Source organism: Pteropus medius, unplaced genomic scaffold (genome assembly GCF_902729225.1).
Source record: "Pteropus medius unplaced genomic scaffold, Ma_sr-lr_union100, whole genome shotgun sequence".
Lineage (NCBI taxonomy): Eukaryota > Metazoa > Chordata > Mammalia > Chiroptera > Pteropodidae > Pteropus > Pteropus medius.
The window spans coordinates 456,861-480,876 of record NW_024347855.1 but is presented as its reverse complement, the minus strand read 5'-3'; the positions used below and the strand labels follow the sequence as shown (position 1 = coordinate 480,876).

General features: G+C 43.6%; 1 protein-coding gene across 2 annotated transcripts in view; it reads left to right on the top strand.

The window, feature by feature from the left end:
• The first annotated feature begins 500 nt into the window (after nucleotides 1-500).
• TMEM255B (transmembrane protein 255B) overlaps nucleotides 501-24,016 on the top strand; it is a 35,378-nt gene continuing 11,862 nt past the window's right edge. For both annotated transcript variants that reach the window (XM_039878810.1, XM_039878808.1), the window contains exons 1-5: nucleotides 501-555; nucleotides 5,127-5,269; nucleotides 8,099-8,161; nucleotides 17,970-18,059; nucleotides 23,335-23,415. In XM_039878810.1, coding sequence (XP_039734744.1) covers nucleotides 501-555; nucleotides 5,127-5,269; nucleotides 8,099-8,161; nucleotides 17,970-18,059; nucleotides 23,335-23,415 — 432 coding nt within the window. The remainder of the gene's footprint in view (nucleotides 556-5,126; nucleotides 5,270-8,098; nucleotides 8,162-17,969; nucleotides 18,060-23,334; nucleotides 23,416-24,016) is intronic.

Sequence of the window (24,016 nt, the reverse complement as noted above, 5' to 3'; positions counted from 1 at the left end):
AAATCAGAAGTATACTCCATCCTGGGTCTGTCTCTCGCTCCCGGCCTCGCACCTGGATTTTCTGTTTTCCAGGAAAACCAGGTGGCTGGAGGGCTGGGGAGCTGGGAGAAGGGGAGCGAAGGAGGGTAGGAGGTGGGAGGTGGGGGAGACCAAAGAACAGGGGAGGGTAAAAGAGGAGAGGAGAGAAAAGCAGACTGTGGAGGGGGAAGAATGTGGCTGGGGAGAGGAGAGAGAGGAGGGGAACAGGGGGAGGAAAAGAAACGGGTAGAGGGAAGGAAGGGAGCACTGGAGGGAAGTAAGCAAGCGGACAGACGCAGAGAGACGGGGCGGAGGAGGAGAGAGGGAGCGGCGCTCTCAGGCAGGAGGAGATTCTGTTGCCACCGCACCTCGACTGTCGCTGTCGCGTCAAGAGAGCAGACTTCGCGCGCGCGGTGCCGGAGGAGCGGCCACCTGGGAACGCGTCGGGAAGCGGCCCGGCCCAGGTGCAGCGCAGCCTCAGGATGCAGCCGCCGGCGCTTCCAGTGCCCGGACCCCTGGCCCTGCTGGACACCACAGGTGAGAGCGGCTCGAGCATCCCGGCAGGCCTGCCCCTGGCGTCTGCAAGTCCCAGCACCTCCAGGAGCGCAGGTCTAGTCCTTCCCGCCTCCTTGGAACTTTATCTGTGGTATCTTTGCGCTGGCACAGGCCCTTCATTCATACTCGCTCTTCCCCTTTTTTCTCTCCCTCTCTCTCTCTTTTTTTTCTGTATGTCTCTGACTTAGTGTCTCTCCCTGTCTCTTTCCCACTATCTTTCATCATGAGCAATAGACCAGGATATGTATGAATGAGGCACTCCAAACTGCACTTCCTTTCTGTCTCTTCTACCCAATTCCAGTCTCTTAAAAAATTCTAGGAAAAGTTTGTTTCAATAAGCCAGGGAGCTTCTTCTTGCTTAAAATGACAAGGCCCCTTACAGTTTTTAATCGGTGTTGTTCTATTCCAGCACACCCTCCTCTACGGACTTCTCCTCAAATAAATTTCCAGAATCTTTAGTTCTTTGATTCTCTGAATCAAGCCTGATGCAGCCTCGAAGCCTGGTGCTGGCCGGGAAAAGAGGAAACCTGCTGGACGTTCACACGTTGGGGCGCTGGCCTTGGTTCTCTACCAAGAAGTGGCCAAGATGGGAATAGTGCTGGGGAGAGGGCAGGGCATATTTTGAAAAGAAAAGAAAAAATAGTTCCAAGGGAAGGGATGCTCAGACAGCTGGAATGAGGGATCAGATGATGTCTTCCGGGGACCTGCTGCTTGCTTGAGAAATAATACAATCAAAAACTTCAGGTGTTTAACCTCGTAACTCTGGAATATCTTTAGGAAGTCTCTTTTTAAAAATAAAATTAGTAATGTTGTTTGATTTTAAAATAATAATCAAGGTCTCTGGCTTCTTCCTTGAAGAAACAATTCTATATCCCTCACTCTAAGGCAAAACGTGCGATGGTAAAATATTTACACACATTTTCATCCTCTAGGATGAAACTAATTACTTATTCGTGTTTAATATTAATAACTATCTGTTATTAACTAGTTATTACTATACTATTATACTAGAATTACTTGATGGTTTAAAAATAACATTTGACTTTGTTTTTCTCCTGAGGAGGAATGGTAAATTAAGAAAACACTAAGAGGTGATGTTTTATGTAAAAACACTAAACATTAGTGTAGCTGGGTGTGATTATGAGTATTTTCTAACTTACAGTTCTGTGTTCACTACTTTGGGCATATGTTTCATTAAAATCAGAAAAAAAAATAAAAAGGGATACTGATGGCTGAGGGGCACATCATTCTGCCTTGGTTTACTTTTCCTGGGACTGTCACTTTGCCTTCACAACTAGGTGTCCCCACATGATTACAAGAGCTCATTCTTTCTGGGAGGCCTGGGCCCTTCCAGCAGGAAGGCCATGCCTTGGAATCCCCCCAGTCTTTGTGACATCCTCCTTCCCTTCCTGGCTCTGCTAAGTGATGAAAGTGCTGAGGGACAGAGACAGGCCGGGAGTAGGGACAGCCAAGGGCAGGAGAACTGGAGGGGCTAATGGGGAGTGACAAGGTGATATTCTGAGATATTCTAGATAGGATGCACCAGAGAACAAACTGGAGTTTGGAAAAACATCGAGTAAGACAGGTAAGATTTAGCTGTTGTACATTCAGATTCATATGTTAGAACTGCTCCTTCGACTCCCAACTGGAGAAGCACTGGTTAAGAATAATTGCTATGCCATCTTAACGTTAATACCACCCATGATTAATGTATTCATTAATGCCATAGTTAATATATTCATTATGTTCATAAAAATGTTCATAGAACTGTCACATATATTCTCTTACTGATCCTTGTAACAATCTAAGAAGTGGGTAAAGCAGGTGGTTATCATTATCTCCACTTCACAGATCAAGAAGCTGAAGTTCATTCATTCGTTCAACATATAAGATAACTATCTCCTAGTTTGAGCTGGGCCTGGGGATCCAGTGCCGAACAAGACAGACACAGCCTCTGATTTTATGGAATTCTCCTTCTGCTGTGCTCAGACAGAGTGAATGGCTGCCCAAGATCACACAGCCGGTCTGAGCAGATCAGTTTGGGTACAGTCCATGTAAGCTGCCACCAAGGTTATACACCAAACGGTAGATAGTTTAATTAACAAGGCACTGTCGTAAGAGCGCTTCAGTTATAAAAATGCACATAATAATATTCAGGACAGGAGAATCTAGAGAATAATTCAGGTAATTCTCGTTGTCTCCCTCTAATTCAAACTCCCTTTTCTCTTCAAAACCTGATCTAAAAATGCATGTCTTATGGTAATTAAAAGATCTTACATATTCTTATTTTTTCTTGAGTTAACTTTTTATTTTCTTATTTTTTGCAATATCCTATATTTATAAAGAATAAGGTCAGGATTTTTCTTTTTGTTATCTCTGTTTTACCTGGAGTCAAAATACGACAATATGTGTCATTAGAATAAGATTGTTCAAAACCATTCCTTCCTAGCGTTCCTGTCTTTCCAGACCTTATATTAACCTTGGAACCTATGATCGAAACGCTGATAAAAAGGGATAGCTCGCACCTTTTGCATTTTTATCATGTAGCAATTTTAAAAGAAAAGTCAGACTTGGGAAAAAGTGGTGAAATGGTAAAGTTATATTGAAAATGGTTCATAGGAAAATTTCCATGAGCTCAGAGGAGATGTGTTTAACATTCTACTCTGTGATTAGCATGTCAGAATGTCATTAATGAATTTGACAAGGGCTGACCACATGCTGTTAGCTAGTGAATCTCATCAGATCCCTATTCGTCATGCCAACATTTCTGAGGGGATGAATCAAAACAGAGCCATGAGCTTTAAGAACCAGGATATAGCTGTCAGGGTTCTGCAGACAGATAGATCCCCCAGTGAACTATGAGAGGGTTAAAACTGTGGTTTGAAGCAGGTGCTGAGGCATCTACTTAATTATTTTCACCATGATAGACATGTAGTGCACTTAATTAAGTAAAATAACAATACAAAATCTTTTGAGGAGAAAGGCATTTGTCTGATCATTTTCTCAAGTAGTTAGTCCCATAAAATTTAGCTTTAGAAGTCCTATTGCTCTTAAAATACATTTTAACAATCAAAACATCAGAATTGGAACCTAAGAAAGAATAGCTGAAGAGGAAATTGCACTAATTAAAAGCAATTGGCATTTGGCTCTATTCGCAGGTATTTGGAGGCTGGCGAGGGTAATCTGGAAAAGAAAAGGGGTTAATCCTCTGGTCATGCTCCAACGAGAAAAGAGAATTAGACTCCGAAAAAAGTTAAAGTTGCTACCCAGTTGCTAGGTAGTACTGTTATCATTAATATGATTATTTTATGAACTTCCACAAGAACAGCAACCATAGTGCTGTGGGAATCAGAAAAAAAAAAGAAAGAAAACAGAGCGCCTCCCTTCTCTGCTCAAAATCCTGCAACAGCCCAGCTCTCTCAGAGTACAGCTAGGGGTCAGATAAGAGAATCCACCCATGTGGACACAGGAGGTAAACCTGCCTCTTTAGCAGAAAACACATAACAGCAAGAACTCCGGAGGCAGATGGCTGAGATTTGAATCCCAAACGCCCACATCTGAGCCTGGAGAGGCTGGTTCTTGCAGAGTGGAGCCTTGCAGATAGCACTGGGGATAAGGCCACCTGTGCAGAGGGGAGCCCCCTCCTGCAGCCATCCCACCATCCTAAGGTCCTGGGAGCTGCAGGCAGCACCTGGGCCCGACACTTTCTGCTGGCTGATTGGGAGCTAGCTCATGGTTTATAATCTTAGCAAGTGAATTGCTCTCATCTCCTCCAGGGTGAAGGTAATAGGTGGTTTAGGATGAGCTTCTCAGGAGAAGTGTTTTCTCAAGGGTCTGGAGGAAACGGGACTGTGCCAAGGGCTGTGTTGAGCCTGAGAGGAGTTGATGGCAAAGGGAGAGAGGGGGGCCCCCATGAGGTTCCCTTAAGTCTCTGCAATGAGATGTACTTCCTGAGACATATGCCCTTGCTAGGTCAGCTGGATAAAAACGGTGTGCCCAGATTAGCCAAGTTATTCTGGGTTTGCACATTGATTTATAGTTTTGTGTAATTTCTTTCTGAGTATGTAACAATCCTGTTCTTGGATGCTATAACCTTGACTTTCCATTAAGCTTTGCTGATAAGACTGCAGATGTGTGGCTCTTTGGAGGCAAACCTCCTAGAGTGTAAAAAATGTCTGCATGCCGGCGATTCCAGTGTTCATCTGAGTTAGCAGTTATAATCAAATATGCAGCTGCTTCCCCCATGAAACACACACACACACACACACACACACACACACACACTGTTGATTTTAAAACTTTGGCATAGGAAGAAACATCACATTTTTCTTTCATCCCCTATTTTGTTTTGGAGTCACAGAATGGTTCGGCTTACACTGCTGGAGGAGAGAATAGTGGGTGTGCCCCCCAGGCTCCAGGACCACCAGGCCTTCCAGAGCCTTCTGGGCTCAGGGAGAAGAGCCACAAGGACACTGAATGTGCTTATGTTTGCTAGGACCCCCTTTCTGAGTCCTGTCCCTTACTAATGGCTTCCTCGTTTGTCCTCCTCCCAGAAGGGTTTGTGAGAAGAAAGAAGACTTCCCTTTGGTTTGTGGGGTCCCTGCTGGTGGTGTCTGTCTTCATCCTGACCATTGGCCTCGCCGCTACCACCAGGACGGAGAACGTGACTGTGGGGGGCTACTACCCAGGGATCATTGTGAGTGACGCGGTCCCAGAAGGGGCACTGGGCACCATAGGTTGCTGTGGCATGGTGACATACTCCACTCCAGCTCCACAGAGTTGGAGGTTTAGGGCACGGGAACTTCTATTGGTGATTGTGATTGGCAGAATAATAGCACCAAAGGCATCTGTGTCACCGAAGGATCTGTGAATGTGCCGGGCTACATAGTAACAGAGTATCAAGGCTGCTAGTCAGCTGGCCTCGTGAGAGAGTGATGATCCTGCATCGTCCAGGTGGCCCAGTGTTGGCACAGGGTACTTAGAAGTGGAGGAGGGCGAAGGAGAGGTATCAGCCATGTGATGGGGGAGGATGTTGATGATGGAGAAGGGCCACAGGCCAAGGAGTGTGATGGCTCTGGACATGGGAAAGGCCTGGCCCAGATTCTCCCCCAGAGCCTCCCGAGGATTTTAGGCCCATGAGATCAAGCTGATCAGACTAGTCCTTGGAAAACGGACATGTAGCTTTAAAAGACACCTGCCAAAGCACCTGGATTAAAGATTACTTTAATAATGGTATCTCATGGAAACAACAGGAAAATGACACCTTATCGGATCTGGCAAGAAGTGGTCACCCAAATTCAGAATTATCAGAAAGATTTTTTGAATTATTATTCACATCCATTCTTATTAGCAATAAAATTTGCTCCAGTTATCTGCAATGTACACAGGGAGCGTCTGTGAAATTGCCTTTTATCAGTTATGACACCCTTAAAATGCACCAGAACCTTGAGCTGTTGTGTCATAAAGTGCTAAACCAAGATTTTTTAAAAACGAAGCTAATTCGATCACATTACTCTCACCAAAAGTATTATTGAGGTTACTAATAATATCGGTGACATTTTTAGCAAGGATGAAAAGGTTTTTGGCATTTTTAATATCTAAAAATATTTAACGAATATTTTCATTTCATCTTTATGTTATCCTTTATTTTTATTTTTTGTCTATGCTTATATATCAACATTATCTACCTGTATATAATTTATGAGTAAACACATATAAATAGTGTCTGTATAGAAAAAGTTCTATTGGTGAAATCTCAGGAAGCCGACATTGTGTTGGAGACCCTGTTTTTCTGCCGTGTGTCCTGGACAAGAAGGGGAACCTGGAATTCAAGGGGTGGAGTTAGTGGCTGAGAGGATGTGTCCTCCCAAATTATGTGCAAAGTCTCAAGATCAGTCTCGAATAGTAGTTTTTTTGGCTTGTTCTTTAAGGTTCACTTACTCAGGATTCCCTACCTTAAGAATGTCCTGGTGTCGTCAGAGCCCTGCTCTGTAAGGGACCTGATTCCAGGGGAATGACCAGAATGAAATTAGCTTTAGCTGGATGATTCTGAAAGTAAACTATGGAGATGACAGATGAAATTCACTTAAAGAAAATGGGGATGAAAGTCACTTCCACGGAGATCCTGTGTCCGGCTTAGAAACCTATAGCAAAGAGTGGATCTCAGGAAGAAACTGTGGCTAAGCACCTCAACATTTTGGAAACAGGATTTTCTTTTTAAAGTCCAGAAAAAATGGAACTTAGTGAAACTTAATAGATATATTTTAATGCATTTATGTTGAAGTGGGATTTTGATATCTTTGAATGGTGGAGTTTGAAGCTCCACATAAAGAAAACGTTTGTCTCCCCTTACTCCTTGAGAATTCTTCAATTATTAGTAAAATCTATGTCTGTACTTACATGTCCATCTCCTTAGATGTCATTACAGATAAAGATATCTGTAGACATAAATAGGTCTGATTTTTAGTGCATTAAATTTGACTACATGACCATAGAGACTCCATAACTGTGTGGGTCAGCTAGTTAGTGGCCCCAATGGTCACTCAGAAGTCTGATGGGCAGGGCTCACCTGCTGTGTGAGAGTGGCTCTAATGCAGGGTCCCAGTGCAGCAGAACCACATTGTCTGCGAGAGGCTTGTCACCAGATGCTCTGAGCAGTGTCATCTGGGGGTGTTGCTAAAATTCTATGTTCTTCAAGTTGAGAGGAAGCTGTTTAAGAAATTCTTCCACAAGGTAGGCATGGGAGGATGAAACACACCTGTGTCCTCTGGACACACTCAGGTGGAGGGATCCTGGTGCCCAGCCCACAGATCCTTCATTATAAGATGAGGACAGCCATGGGAGGCTGAGAGCTCAGGCTTTCTTGAAGAACAAGAAGAATGATTCTTAGGAGCCCCTCCTTTCTCTATTTCCTTTCCTTCCCTAAGGTTACCTGTCTGCCTGCTCACCTGAATCAAAAGCTCATCTCTGAGCAGTGTCAGCAGTGTTCATGGATGACTGGAACTTTTCTTTTGAAATACCTGTGATTCTAGTTTTCTAATATCTTACCTAAGGAGTCCTTCTCTGACTATGGGACTTGAGACAGACCCAGGAGAAACATCAGGTGGGCCTCTCATCTGATGATCAGGTGAAGAAATGGGCTCATGAGTGGTCTGGTCTACCATGAAGAGGTTGTCCTCTGTGAAGGGGAAGGGGGCACATAATGCTCTCTTTTCCTGTAGCCAAGAGTTAAACTGATGTAAGAGTTCAAATGTTTGAATGTAGAAGATGAGATGGATCATGTCTCAGCAGTTTCTCTTTCAATCACTGGCTTTGATGGAGCCTTAGAAGCCCATCCAGACATGCATGAAGCCATCTGCCACTTGGTGGTTGGAACTTGGCGAGGTGGGAGTGGCCAGCCTTGACCCTTGGATAAAACGTTTTAAGGGTGGCAGTCTTCTGTGCATTGTTTATTGTTAAATGTCAGAATCAAGCCACCAGGCATGCTAATCAGATGTTTTCTCCCTTGTTTTTCCTTTGCTCTCAGCTGGGCTTTGGATCTTTCTTAGGAATTATTGGCATCAACCTGGTGGAAAATCGAAGGCAAATGGTAAGAAAGTGCGTTGTTTTCTTTAAATGACGATATTTCATCTTTTTTTTATTTAATGGCTGAGAAGTATGGAATTGTTTTCTTAACTTCCTTTTTTGGGGGGTTGTTTATTGAAAGTGCATAAAATTACAATTGATTTTTCTGTATTGGTCTTGTATCCTGCAACCCTGTTGAACTCATTTATTAGTTCTAATCAGTTTTTTAGTGGAGTCCTTAGGATTTTCCACTTGTAAGATTATGTCACCTGCAAATAGTTTAAAAAAGAAGCAGAGATAGTTTTGCTTCTTTTTTCCCAATCTGTATGCTGGAGTTCTATTTCTATGGCTTTTCATAAAAGAAATGTGGGCCTTGGAGTGAAAGAATGAAAATCCAGAAGCAACAGCAGTAGCCAGAGCAGATTGGGGTCCAGCTCTCCAATAAGCTTCCCTGTACGCTGGGGGCACCCAGGTTCCTCAAAGCAGATGCTTCTGACTGGCGTTGTTTATACAATCTCATTTCTGCCTTTTCAGAGAAAGCATTCTTCCAAGGCTGACGTTGTGTGATAAACATATATTTCACTATTTGACATTTAATTTAGTATTTATGAAAGCTGAAACCTATGTCCACCATGTCTAGCTGTGCGATCTTGGGAAACTTACTTGACCATTTCAAACCTCAATTTCTTCATTTTCGGGATTGTTGGGAGCATCTGAGTTAATGCATGTGAGGACATCTAGCACAGCGCTGGCCCACAACAGGTGTTCAGAGAATAGTAGCCATTGTTACATAGATTAGTCGGAAAAATCTAGTTTTTTCAAAAGGAAATAATAGCAGGCTGAGAAAATGTCGGCTAAAGAAAGTGCTTGTATTTCAAATGCATCTAAAATAGACCACACCAAAATTTAGAATGCTTTCTTTTTTTCTTGATTTATTTTTAGTTTAATTTTTCACTACAGAAAGTTTTAAACATATTCAAAAGTCTACAGACTAGTATAATGAACCCCTCCGTATCCATCTCCCACTTTATCAGCTGTTGACTCTGGGCCAATCTCATTTCATCTCCCACCTATTTCTTCCCTTCTCATATTATTTTGAAGCAAATCCCAGACATGATATCATTTCATCTGTAATGATATCATTACATGGTATCGTTTTACTCTGTTCAATTTAAAGGGTGGAATCTAATCACTAGAAGTGGCTTCACCATTATCTCTGCCCATTATTACGTCGGTATCCAGTGATATCCAAAGAATGCTCCAAAATAAATCAGCTTTTGATACTTTTCCATCCATGAATGAGTTATTACTTTCTCCTCACCCAAACAGACATATTAATCACTGATTTCACTAACAGCTCTATAGTCTAACTTGGTCAAAGGATATCAAAAGCCAGAAATGGAGAAGTTAGGGCCTAAAAAGTTTGTTAACTGCTGATCTCCCCCACCATTTGTGTGAGCATGCCCCACCCCCGCCCCACACTGGAATCCTCCTAGACTGTCGTTTACAATTCTCTGAACAAGAAGAACTAATGGGACTAATAAGAAGTAACTTATAGGTTAGAAAATCTTTCTTTCAGAGGGTTAGGTTATTAGCTTCTGGTTGTCTGGTCTAGAGAGAAACTTTTTTCCTGCTCCTTTGAGTGTTACGTGACACAGGGCTCCTGCTTGTCTTCCTCCCCACTCTTCTGCTTAATGCCTTCTGCTTCAGGTCTTGACACCCTGGGAGTCTCATCAGCCTTCTGGGGGACATCCAGCTCTTCACCTTCTCACATAGAAACCCAGATGGTCTTTGCCACTCCCAGGACTGAGTTGGATGGGGCTAAAACAAAGGAACAACCAAAGGGCTTTAGGCAGGGCAGACATGACACCGTGGTCCTAGACCCTAGGTCACTACACTGAGAGGATCTGAAGATCATCAGGAAAGAAATCTGCCCACGTCCACAGTGAACCTTGTAGAGGCTGAGCAGATGGGGCTGGGCCCACGCATGACGTATGCTTTTCCTCCAAAAGTGTCACGAGTGATTGCTGTCCTAGAGGGCAGCAGAGGGAGGTCAGTGGCCCCAGTCACACACCATCCAACCTTAGATGCCCACGTCTCACCTCAGGAGCTTGGATGCAGATATAGGGAGCCCCTCCCAGGTGTCAGTTTATCCCAGAATGTGGTCCCCTGCTTGCCTGCGTGATATGTTGAGGGCGAGCCCTCCCTGCAGAGTCTCACCAGGTAACTTAATGCTTTCTTCACTTTTTCCCACTCAGTTCCTTGGGCTGTGCTTGTAGGGGATGGGCCAAAGGACAAAGGACCCTGAGTGACACCTTCCTTTGAAGACACCATCACCTATACCTTCCAGAAGTTTGGTTAATTTCATGAGAGAAAGATGTGGAGTTGGGGTGAAGGAGGCGAATGGAGAAGCTACAGAATTGCCTACATTTTTTGTCATCCGGCTGGCTGGGGGTTGGGTGACAGAAACTAGGTCTGGTTGTAGGAAAACAGGTCAAGCTCTAGTGTGTATTGAGTATTGAGGCCTGTGAGAACACGTATCTGCTGCTTAGGAACTTGACTCAGCAGTTTTGATTCCTTAAAACCTTTATTTTGTTGGCTGGACCTGCCTTCTTGTAGGTCACCAAGGGCCTAAGTGAGGCCCAGGTGGACCCCTGCCCTGTAACTTGCTGACGTATGAAACACTCAGGCTCTCTGACCTCTGAGGACTGGCCTCCATTCCATTCATATAGCCTCAGCATTTGGACCCCAGTCCCGGTTCCTTCCTGTTTGAGGACTCCCAGCAGCAGGGGCTGGGGGCTAGTTTTTCCAAGCGTGCAGGGCCAGGTATGTAACTCAGAGCATGTTTTGCTGCACTAACTTGGATCTTCCCCTACTGTGGGCTACATGTGTGTGCCAGGCTTCGGCTCTCCAGCCAGCTGTTCACCAGTAGCCTGTTCTTTTCAACTTTAAGCTCCTCTAAAGGGATATTGTCCTGCAGTCCGACTCATAAGCAGCGTTGGTGGATCGGCAAGCATGAGAAAGTGCCTCGCTCTGCACTCCATTGGTCCTGGGAGCAAGCATCTCATGATACAGTGATTAGGTTGATCATGTCCACAGGGGAGAATTTACACAGTACCAGATGCTCTGGGTCTCTGTTTTTTGTGGCTATGTAGATTTGGTAAGAACAAATTCTCATGATGAATTGTCCTAAGGAACGTACAGAAGTGTTCAGTCTCCACCTAGGTAATAAAAATCCTCCATCTTATTCTACAAAATGAGTCCTATCTCTGACATGCGTGGTCTGTTCTGAAGATGGAGAGGGTGGGGGAGATGAGAGGAGAGCCACTTCAACTCCTTTTCACCCTAAATAGAGCAGAGCCTTTGCTTTGTTCCTATCAAGATTTTTACCTAGAGGTTCAGGTTGCCAACGCCTCCTCCTGGGAGGGCCTGGAGAGGTCAGAGGCGCATTCCAGGCTGCCCTCCTTCTCCTCTCTGGGTGCTGAGGGAAGAAATAAACATTTAATGAGTGCCATTCCTTGCCAATTTGCTGCCAGCTGATCTCTCCATCTCTTCCTTTCTATCTATTCTCTTCTTTGTCTCTCTGCCTGGAATGCTCTCTCCCTATACCCTGACCTTCTTCAGCTTTAGTAAACATCAGTTCCTTCTTCAGATCTTAGCAAAAATGTCAGGTCTTCAGAAAAGCTCTCTGGACCTCCAAACCTTTACAACAATTACATTTCCTAGCACTTACCTGTTTATAACGATGTTTCCTGAGATGCGAATCCAGTTTTCACACCACCAAATGGGCACCTACACGCCTTTATTTAATGAATAAATGAATCTTTGGAAGACATGAATTTTAGGTGGAAGTTGTTGGTTACAATGCTCTTGGCTGCAAAGAACATAAACTGCAGCCTTAACTGGAAGAGATTGCAAGGATTTGTATCAGGACATCCAGAGCGGGTGGTTTTATGGTTGGCTGATTCTATGGCTTACTGTGTCCCGAGGCCCCCGTTCCTTCTCTCTTTCCACTCTGCCCTCCTCAGGGTTTCATTCTCCCGATATAGCAGCATCCAGAGGAAGAAAGAAGATGGTGCCTTCTTTCGATTCTCTCTTAAGAAGGACACAACTTTCCTAGAGTACATGACAGACCTTCCCTCACATATCTCATTGGCCAGGTCCATGCTCGTGTCTAAACCAATCCCTATCATTGGATCACCTCACCAACAGGCTCACTTAAAACCTGGGTGGTGTCAGCTTCCCAGAGGGACACGGCTAATGTGGAAGTGAGTGACCCAAACACAATTGACATTAGTTACGAAGAAAGAAAGGAGAGCTGGATGCTGGATGGACAGCCAGCAGGACTCCCTACAGAGACCTTTCTCCTTTGAATTTGAAAGTTCAATCTCAGGCAACGGGTTATATCACCTGTGTGTCTGGAAAGATGTATCTCATTTCAACGAATAGTTATCAAGATCCTAATATGTACAAGGGACATAGTCTCTACCCTAAAGTTTTAAATTTTGGTGTGGTCTATTTTATTTATTTTTCCTTTTATTTGCTCATGTTTCTGTTGTGAAATCTAAGAATTCCTCACCAAATTGAGTTCATGAAGATGTATCCTTATGTTTTCTTTAAATTTTTTTATAGTTTCAGCTCATGTTTAGCTAATTAATCAATTTTTAGTTACTTTTTGTGTATGGTGTAAGGTAAGGGTCCAGTTTCATTCTTTTGCATGTGGGTATCCAGTTGTTCCAGCACCATTTGCTCAAGAAACTGTTTTTTACCCTGTCCATTGATCTCGGTGCCCTTGTAAAAAATCAATTAGCCATAGAAGTTTGGGTTTATTTCTGGACTCTCAATCTTAATGCCGTCTAGATATTGGTCTATATATCTAGCCTTATGTCAACAGCACACTGTTTTGATTACTGTAGATTTGTAGTAATTTTTGAAATTAGAAAGCATGAGTCCTCTAATGATGTTTTTCTTTCAGGATTGTTTTGTCTATTCAGGGCCCTTTGTACTTCCATATGGCTTTTCCATTTCTGCAAAAACATCATTGACATTTTGATAAGGGTTACATTGAATCTCTAGATTGCTTTGAAGAGTACTACCATCTTAACAACATCAAGTTGTCCGGTCCATAAACAGTGGGTTCCTTCCATTTAATTACGTCTTTAATTTCTCTCAGCAATGTTTTGTAGTTTTCAGTGTGCAAATCATTCACTCCTTTGGTTATTCCTAAGTATTTTATTTGAGGGAATGGTATTATGAATGGAATTGTTTTCTTAATGTCCTTTTCAAGTTGTTCATTGCTGGTGTATAGAAACATCACTCATTTTGTGTATTGATCTTGTACCCTGCAACATTGCTAAATTCATTTATTTCCTGTGGTAGTTTTTTTTTATGGGGATTATTTGGTATTTTCTATATATGGAATCATGTAAATAGAGATAGTTTTACCTCTTCTTTTTCAATATGGATGCATTGTTTTTCTTTTTCCTGCCTAATTGTTCTGGCTAGAACTTCCAGGACAATACTGAATAGCAGTGGTGAACGTGAGCATCCTTGTTCTATCCCTTTTAAAATCTTTCTGTCTTTTATCATTGAGTAGGATGTTAACTATGAGTTTTGGGGAAATACCCTTAATTATGTTAAAGAAATTTCCTCTACTTCTAGTTTGTTGGGTGTTTATATCATGCAAGGGTTTGGGTTTTGTTATATGCTTTCTCTGCATTAATCGAGATGACAATTTAGGTTGTTTTTTCTTCATTCTATTAATGTGGTGTATTACATTTATTGATTTTTTGTGTGTGTTGGACCACCCTTACATTTCTGACATGGAGTATGATCCTTTTAGTATGCTGTTGGATTTAGTTTGCTAGTATTTTATTGAGGATTTTTACTTCTATATTCATAAGGAATGTTGGTCTGCTTTTTTTTCATAACTTTGTCTGCTTAGGTATCAGGGTATTGCTGCCCTCATAAAATTTGTCAGGAAGTGTTTCCTCTTCTCCTATTTTTTGGAAGAGCTCTAGTAGAGTTTATGTTAATTCTTCTTTAAATGTTTGATAGAATTCACTAGTGAAGCAATTTGGTCCTGGACTTTTCTTTATGGGAGGTTTTTCGTCATTGATTCAATCTCTTTACTTCTTACAGGTTTGTCGAGTTTTTCTATTTTTTCTTGAGTTAATTTTGGTAATCTCTGTGCTCCTTAGTAATTTGTTCATCTCATCTAGATCATCAAAGTTGCTGATGTAAAATAGTTCATAGTATTTTCTTATAATCAGTTTAATTTCAGTAAAGTTGGTTATAATGTTCCCAACTTCATTTCTGATTTTAGTTGCTTTTTCTCTCATCTTAGTCAGTCTAGCTAAAGACTTGTTGATATTGTTGATCTTCTCAAAGAATCAACTTTCAGTTACAGTGATTCTCTTTATTGTTTTTCTATTCTCTATTTCTTTCATACTTGCTTTAACCTCTATTATTTCCTTTCTTTTGCTGGCTTTAGGTTTAGTTTGTGGTTATTTTTCCAGTTCTTAAGGTGTTAGGTTGTTAATTTGAGATCTTTCTTCCTTTTTACCGAGCATTATGTTTGCCACATCCTATGAGTTTGGCTGTTCTTGTTTTCGTTTTTATTTATCTCAAAATATTTTAAAATTCCCCTTGTGATTTCTTCTTTGACCTATTGGTTGTTTAAGAATGTGTGTTTAATTTTCACACATTTGTGGATTTTCCATTTTCCCATCTGTTATTGATTTTTGGCTTCATCCACTGTGGTTGAGAAGAGGAAATGCAGCAGCAAAGATGGAAGAACCAAAGGATGGGGGTGTAGTAGATGGAGGAGGCGGAGCGCAGGGGTGTAGGTGGAGGAGACAAAGTGCAGGGGTGAAGGTGGTATAAGATGAGCTCTGAAACCCTCCTGAGTTTCTTTGTTGGGGTAGCAGCGTGGCAGATGGAGGAGACAGGGAATAGGGGGGAAGCAGGAGAGAGAAATGCTAATGAGCTAATAGTCATAAAGTCTTAGAATAGTAACCACACGACCATTTGTTAAATAAGTAAGTTTGTTATCCTGGAAGCCGTGAGGAAAGTGTTTCCGTAGGAGAGTGATCAGCAATGTCAAATGCTCACAGATCAGGTCAGGTGAGGTCTGAGGCTTGACCATAGATTTACACTGTGCGGGTGATCGCTAACCTTGACAAGGTGGAAACAGAAGGCGAGTGTGCAGACAGCAATATCAGCAACCCTCTAAAGGAGTTTAAGAGAAGCAAAAAGGTGGAGGAGGAAGAGCTACTGGAGTGGGAGACATAGAGAAAATGGTTTTGTTGTTTAAGGAAAGAGGAATTCTGGCATATCTGTGCCGATGGGAAGATATAGTAGGGGATGAAGACCGGTGGCTGTGGGAGGACTGGTCACATGGTGTTCCTGGTGGGTAAGAAGTGTGGAGCCACTGGTTTGGGTAGGTGTGCAGCCCTTTGTCCCTAGTAATGGGGCACAGAGTGTGGGGACCAGTGTGGGGCTGGCAGGTGAGGTCAGATCTTGTGCAAGTTCTCTTCTGATTACTTTTGTTTTCCCTGGGAACTGAGCACATAGGGTCACCTGCTGCTGAGGAAGACAAGAGAAGGAGGGATGTGAGGGGTTGGAGGAAGGAGAAGGTATGGCCTGGCATGATCCTGAATCAAGTGAGGACAGGTCTTCATGCTTACCTGTTCAGGTGTGGAACATTTGGAGAGCTATATTTAATTAGATTTGGGCTTTTGGCAGGTGAATATGAGACCATAAGGGAGGACAAAGGATTGCAGGTATTCACAGGGATTATGATGACTGACCTGGGTTTATAAGCTGGGAAATGTCTTATGGTGCAGAGACAGTGATTGGTCACCAATGACTGGTGACCAGTGACCAGGTGGCAGGACCAGGGTAAAGGGCCAGGGTATGGAGTGTCTGTGCCTGTGTTGCAGTGCTGAGTGAGAGGCAAGCCTGTGGAAAGAAATGATGCAGAGCATGCGGCCGGCACCGAGAGGGGCTGCATGCAAGGAAGGCGATGAACGTTGTCCAGGGACTGAGAGCCAGGTTAGTGGAAGGATCACTCTGGACCTCAGAGTCGCTGAGAATCGAGCTTGTGGTTACACTGGGGAGGGGATCTGCGAGCCAAGAAAGAGGGAATGAACTGGAGATCAGTGAATGACAGCTGCCAGGAGGACTGGTGTGAGACACAGACCGGAGTCTGGGGTTATGGGAGGAGAAGGGAGAATGGTTTGGGTGGTAATATGCGCCAAGTCGGAGCACATCCCGTCCCGAGGCCCAGGGGCCCAGGAGTAAGGCAGAAAGACCTAACCAGAACCAGGATGTAGTAGATGTTACAAAGGAGCTGAGCGTTTACCGGATTTTACTGGTGCCAACACCAGAGGGCACAGCAGAAAGTTTTAGGAGATTTATTCAGAAAAGGAGATGAAGGGATACATGCGGTTGAGGGACACACAGGGATGAAAGACACATGGGAATGAGAGGCACAGAGTCCTGACCACTCCAAGTGACGACCTTCCCAGCAACACGCTCTCACCTTATCTGTTTCCTTTCTAACTCCCCTCTTATCACCACAACCTTATCTACTTGGTATTAGTTTTTTTTTTTAATCTACTATGCCCTGTTGGAATGCAAATGTGTGAGCCCAGCAGAGATTTGAAGGTGACCTTTCCCCTCCTGAATACCATGCTTGCCCTTCCCCCAAGAGAAGAGACCTCACGCAGTGCAATAAAATATTTCACAACCTTAATCTAGAGCCTTTTAATGTTGCTAGAGTAACGGAGAGTTTCTATCTGCAAAATCCATAGGTTCTGGCAGTCCTCACATATTATGGAAAGTGATTTTGTTTGTAGCATTTAGAGGACCGATCAGGTTTCTGCTGCGTGCATTCTTCTGGCTTTGTATTGTTAAACTCACCAGTAGCTTGAAGGTAAATTAGCAATGCCCACCTGTGACTCGAAAGCCAAGGAGAACACTTGGTTCTTTCCTAAGAGGCAGCTCTCCTGTCACCAATTCTGGCAATTTTGCATTTCTAGCCTGCAGAGTCAGAGGAGAGAATTTCCGACGTTTTTCCCAGTACTACTACCTGGACCCTGGGGTTTGCACACCAAAGAGGTTCTTGGGCAACATCATGCCTGTAGTCATCCCAGCACTGAATTTATCACATGAATGGTCTTGCTATTACTCAATTTTACTTTTGCATTGGTAGTAGGAGGAAGGGTAACCAGGCACCAGGAAGAACCAGCTGAAAGTTAATGAAAAAGGACATTGAAATGATGGGGACAGTTTGTGCAAGACCAAATCAGAACATCTTTATAAATCTAGACAGTCGAAGGTAGTCCTGCATTGTTAAAGGATACATTTGGATAATATGGGTTCTTGCATGTTTCAGGAATCTATTCTACTTATATATAAACCCAGATTTTATATGGTGAACATATTTATAATTTCCGTAGCAGAATTTGTAATAGCAAGAAATTGCAAATTGTTTAAATAGCCATTGCAGGCACTGGTTGCATAACCCCTGATTATTCATGAGAAGTGTGCAGAGGGCCACAGAAATGAAAACACTCTCTAAGGCACAAAGCCACCTGTTTATTCTGCGATATAAAATCAATAAGAATATACCTTGTACGGGGTGAAATCCGGCCTAGGATCTGTCCTGGACTGAAAGTCATTGAGGGCAGAAGGTAGTGGTGAAGAAGGGAAAATTCTGCAAAAGGCACTGTTAATGTCAGGGTGGAACTTCGAATTGGTTTGTATTTCATAAAAGGTTTTTTGTTAAACACTGGTTGCCCACACCTTCCTTTTTCTTCTGCTTCCAGTTGGTAGCAGCCATTGTGTTTATCAGCTTTGGTGTGGTGGCCGCCTTCTGCTGTGCCATCGTGGACGGCGTGTTTGCTGCTCAGCACATAGTGAGTTCCATCCTTTTAATTTTGTTCTCAATTGCTTTCTTGGGTTTAAAAGATCTACACATGAGAATAAAATTACATGTTGCAGAACTGAGCTCAGAGACCTTCACTGTTTCTCTCTCCATTAGAGTTTGACAGTTGCTATCTTTCCTTCTCTCACTTTTCATTTCCTGCAAAACACACACACGCATGCACGTGCGCGCGCGCGCGCGCACACACACACACACACACACACACACACAAACACTCCATCACATCATTATCAAATGCTTCAACTTCCCAAGTAACTTTCCTCAGGTCTCTTTAAACTTAAGACAAAACACATCTTGAAATCCATTGATTCTTGACTTCCCAGGTTTTATAGTTTAAATCTATCTCTCTTAAAAGATTATGACAGAATTTTCTAGCTTGATGCAATAGCCTGTGAAATCTTTTTACATTTATTTTATCTAACTGTGTAGAAGCCTGAGACTGAAGATTCTATAAATAGTTACAGTCATGTGCAGTGTAATGATGTTTTGGTCAATGATCAGTAAGATCGTACATATGATGGTGGTCCCATGAGATTATAATGGAGCTGAAAAATCCCTATTGCCTAGTGCCTTTTTAGTCATCATAATGTCATAGCGCAAGGAATTACATGTTTGTGGTGATGCTATAGTAAACAAGCCTACTGTGCTGCCAGTTGTATGTGTGAGACAGAGAAAAACGTAGCAGAGCCATCTAGGAAAGCCTGATCCTGTGAAGTAGGCTGGGTCCTTGCAGGGATCATGGAGAGGCCCTGGGCTACCTGGAAGAGGTGGAGGCCCTAACTCACCAGCCAAGGTCAGAACTTCACCACGATCTTCCTTCTAGGTTTTTTTTTTTTTTATCATTTGTTGAATAAATATTTACATTTATAGCACTTTTTAGGAAATTATATATGCTTTGTCCCAGACTTTTGTTTCTTGCTTTTCATTTTTGAAAAGATAATTGAACCAAGTCCCTGGTCAATATTCACTATGATGGTTCTGACACTTTGTTTGATTAGAACAGAAAGTATATCCTTTGGTCCGAACCTTTTTTTGCCACCCCGTGCCTAAGTTACTAAAGTCAGCAGGTTGCTTTGGTGTTGGACTGTCACAGCTGAATTTTCTCAAATGTCATTTGATTGGCAAATATTGATCAAAGGCCTTGCTCTCCCAAGCTCGATGCAAAGACGAATGTGCCTTGGCCCTTTTCTTGAAGAGCAAGTGTCTTAGTGCTCAAATTATGACAGCTGGAGTTGATTATTCCAAGGTCTGCTAAGGAGGAAATTTTTTGTCTGCTCTCAGAATGTCATTGTGGGAGTAGTGTCCCAGAAATGGATGTGTATTTGGGTGCAGTGTTAGCCGATTGACCTGGTGGTCAGCAGACAAGGGCATGTGAATGATGCCATCTGACCCTGAGTCAGCTGGTTGCCCGACTCGGGCAGCTTCCTCCTATCATAGGGACCCTGCGAGGCTGCACAAGGCAGCGCATATGAAACCCTGCTGGGGCCATGAGGCGCCAGTTTGTAATAGCAGCACCAGTAACAACTCCGGACCATGTGTCTGCGGTTGTCACACAAACCCATTCCTGTCTCTCAATGGGGATAGAGAACAACTGGTCAATATAATTTCCTATGAGAAATTAGCATTTTTATTTCTCCCACCAAATTGAAGGCTTGGGTCTAGCAGGTAGTTTTGGAGACCCTAGTTTTGAAAGAAAAACTAGTCTTACTTTCATGAGAGAGAAAATTCTTCTTGACAGAGGGGCACATAGCAGCTGGAGGTGGGGTCTCAGCTGGAGGTAGGATCTCAGCCCTGCCTCTGTGTGTGCCAGCTTTTCCCAGGCCTCATCTTTCTCTCAGCTCAGGTCTGAGAGAAATTTCCTTTGAAACCAATAGTTTCCCAGAATCTCCCCCGCTACAGCAGTGAAAACAGAGACATGCTGTCCCTCAGCCCTACTTTGTTTCATGAACGAATAGGATTTATTGAAGCGATTATCTTTGCAGGAAATATATAAATATCACTGGATATAATTCCAGGCTCCCTTGTTCCAAATTGGCTGGACGCCTCGTGAAGCGAAACATCAGCCTCCAGGAATCAGAAGGTCATTGCTGGCAGGAGATGTGTCAGGAATCAGCCCACCTATCTATTTCCACCCAGCAGGGCATGTGGTCAGGTCTTCTGGACTACAGGACTCATGGGATTCATGGTTCATTACAGGAGAAATGGGAAATGATGTGTCTGGCAGTCACTTGGCCGGGCCTTTTGTGCCAGCTCAGGGTGGACTCATCTTTCTCTGGCAGAGTAACTTTGTGGTTACCCCAAAGTATTTTAGAGGCTACTCTGGCGCATCTTTAGTGACTGACTGCACAGTGCTGACATCGAGGGCACACTGTCCTCTTGCCTTCTGGCTAGTTCCTGCTTCCTTCTTTCATCTTACAGCCACTTACTGAGGATCTACTTGTGCCAGGTGTGCAATGGACCAGGGGAAGCTGGCTTCTATCGAAAGGGCCAGGGAGTCAACACGTTAGGCTTATGGCCACATGGCCTCTGTCAAGGCTACTCAGCTCTGTTGTCGAAGCACAAAAGCAGCCACAGATGATATGTGGATGAATGAGTTTGGCTGTATGCTGATAAAACTTAATTTACAAAATCAGGCAGTGGCCTGGGTTTGGCCCACAGGCTGTAGTTGGCCAACCCCTGCAGGAGACACATGGGGATCTAACTGAGATTTAATGACTTACAGTCTGATGATTAATGTCTTAGTGTTAATTTACGTGCAACGGTTAAGAAATAAAAACTGTGCGAAATGGTCTACCTGAGCACCTGATGCCCACTTTGCTAAGCCAAAATGACACCAACTCTGGGCTCTCTACAGCTCCAGAAGAGATTAGAGTTATGTCCAGTTTTATCTAAAATTCAGAAACGAAGTTTGTGTGATTTAGCTAAGACTACAATAGATCACAGTTTTATTTGATTCAAACTAATAAGAATTATTTCATCCTGATTGAATAGTAAAGATTAGAGAGAAAATGAAACTGAACCACTGTTGTTTCTGTGTTAGGAAAAGTTTTAAACTAAGTCTTTGTCACTGATTTAATGTGACACTCAGCTGGGAGTCAGTTATGTTCTAGAGCGGACCTGGAGAGAATATTTGTGTCCTCCCCACACATCCCTATGCTGATACTCTAACACCCCATGTGATGGTGTTTGAAGGTCAGGCCTTTGGGAGGTGATGAGGTCATGAGGGTGGGCCCTTCAGCTGCCCTGTATTGACCAATGGGATTAGTGCCCTTATGAAAAAAACCAGAGCTTTCTCTCCATCATGTGAGGACACGGCGAGAAGGCAGCCATCTATAAGCCAGGGAGAGGTCCTCATCAGAATCCAACCACGCTTGCACCCTGATCTCTGATTTCCAGCCTCCAGAACTGTGAGAAATAAATGTCTGCTGTTTAATCCACCAATCTGTGGTATTATGGTAGCCTGAGAAGACTAGGAGAGAGGTAATGGTGAAATGTGCTTTCTTAGACCTGGGTGGCCGGCCGTTGAGCTGGGCTGGACTTAGATCAGGACAGTGTGAAGCTAACTTTCAGGCAACCCATGAATCTAGACCTTTTCAGCAAAATATTAATGTTGAGTCTGGAAGGGCATTTCCACATGGTTTATAGGAATGAAGAAGGGTGACTATTCACAGAGTTGATCAATCAGAACCTGAAGCTTGTCATCTGCACGATGGTGCAGTCACATGGATTGCATTCACATGAGTGTTGCTGGAACTGGCCTGATTCCCTGGGGAACAGGTGCTGAGCCAGAGCTGCTGACAAAGGTGTTATTGGAACAATACCCATGAAGGGAAGGGAGGAGTGGAAATAGGCAGGGGGGCTCCCAGCAGAGGGACTCCAAGGGGCAGAACCGACCCTGACCCATAGCATTGCCCTGTCATTGCTAGGGCCTGAGGAGGGCTGAGGGAGACCCTCTATGCCAGCCCTACCCAGTCTTTCTGGTCACCTGTTTCTATAGCTCTTTCTACCATCTTCCATGCTCTGTACACACATCCTGTGCTCATGGGAAGATAAACTCTATGAGGACAGAGACTCGGCTCTATTCTCCATTGCTTTGTATTCCAGAATGGGCTTGGCATATAGTGGCACCAGTCCGTCAGTAGTTGCTGCCTGGGTGAATAAATGCCTGACTGTCCTTATCTGTTGCCGGTGTCACTGGTAGTTTTTTATACTCTTTTCTTAAGTCAGAAGCAGGAATGCTTTGAGAAATATGATTAATATAGTAACAAAACTAAATACAGTTATTTTCATCCTAACTCATTTTATAACACAGATTATATAGTTCCATTGGCGTTTTACCTTTCTGTGTACCCCTTGCCATTCTCTACAATAATGATTATAAGCACTTTGTAATTGTCAGTTTGTCTCCTTCACTAATTCATAGTTTGGCACTGTGTCTGTTCCATGAATGTTGGGAACAGACTCATGGATGGACAGTTGGGTAGGGCCATAGATAGGTGTATGCTTGGGTGGTCGGTAGATGGATAGATGCATGGAAGGAGGGAGGGAGGGGATGGATGGATGAGAATGGTTGGATGGATGGATGGATGAATAGAGAAATGGAGGGATGAAAGGTTATTTGGATGGATAGATGGAGGGAGAGAGGAAAGGAAGAAGGGAGGAAGGGGGAGTATTTATGTATAGAAGGATGGATGGAGAGAGGGGTAGATGAATGGATGGATGGATGGATGGATGGAGAGATGAATGCATTGATGACTGAATGATTAAATGAGTAGATGGATCGTTGGGTAAGTAGATGGATGATTGGCTGGTTGGATGAGTGAGTCAATTAGTCTGAAATCCATCTTGTTCCCTTCCTAGTTGAAAATATGTTTTGCTTTTAGGGAAAGGGGCAGGAAGCAAGAGGTCTTCTTGTTGAGAGCTGTAGGAGTTCACCTTAAAAGTTCATGCAACCACCTCCCTTCAGCTGCCCGGTATTGACCAATGGGAGAAGTGTCAACCCAGCCTGCAGGGACAGGGTGCCTGCTCCCCTGGGTCATGCTACTCACCTGCCTCCTGGATACAGGAGCCAGGCTACTCTGGAACGAGCTATGGTATTTCCTTTGTGTTATTTATCTGGCAGGCTCTAGTTGGCTTTGGCATCTCTCCTTTGGGCTCACAGCCTGTGGCAGACAGGCCTGAAATTGCCTCTGGCCACTCCTGATTTGGAGATGAAGCTGTAATATTCCATTTGTGTTTGTTGCTAGGAACCAAGGCCCCTCACCACAGGAAGATGCCAGTTTTACACCAGTGGGGTGGGATACTTGCATGACGTTTACCAGACGGAGGTAAGCAAGAGCATGGGTTGATGTGTCTGGTTTCACTCTGCTCATCCGTGGATCCCATAAAGTTTTCTGTGTCCCTAGTCAAAATCTGAATGTTTGGACTCTGACAGTTCTCGTCATGTCTTCCCTCTGTGCCAAGGGGAGGCATTTGTAGCTCATGCTTCGTTTTGAGCTGGCTTTGATATCTTATGCGTTGTATTTATTTTGGAATCACAGCTGCTGACTTGTCTTCTGTGACCCACGACAGTCCTAGAAATTTACTTGCTGAGTTGGGTGTGGCTTTTCTAAGGAGCACTTTTTATTGACTTAATCACCGTAATAAAAAGCTAGGAGACTACATGTGCATTTGCCAAGAAACTCACTGCCTATCTCTGGGCCAAAGACATCTACAGGGTGATTTCATTTCTATTTCTAGCTGAGTGAAGTGCCAGGAGTAACAGAGAGCACTGCGGCACACCATCTTCTCTCAGGCCATCCCAGGTGGCCATGTAGCGCCTTTTGTCTGGCTATTTCACTCCAGTTCTGCACAGATTTGCTCGTTTAACGAAACACAGCCTCAAACTGCATACAAATGTCAGAGAAGCGGGAAGAGTAGCCAGGAGAA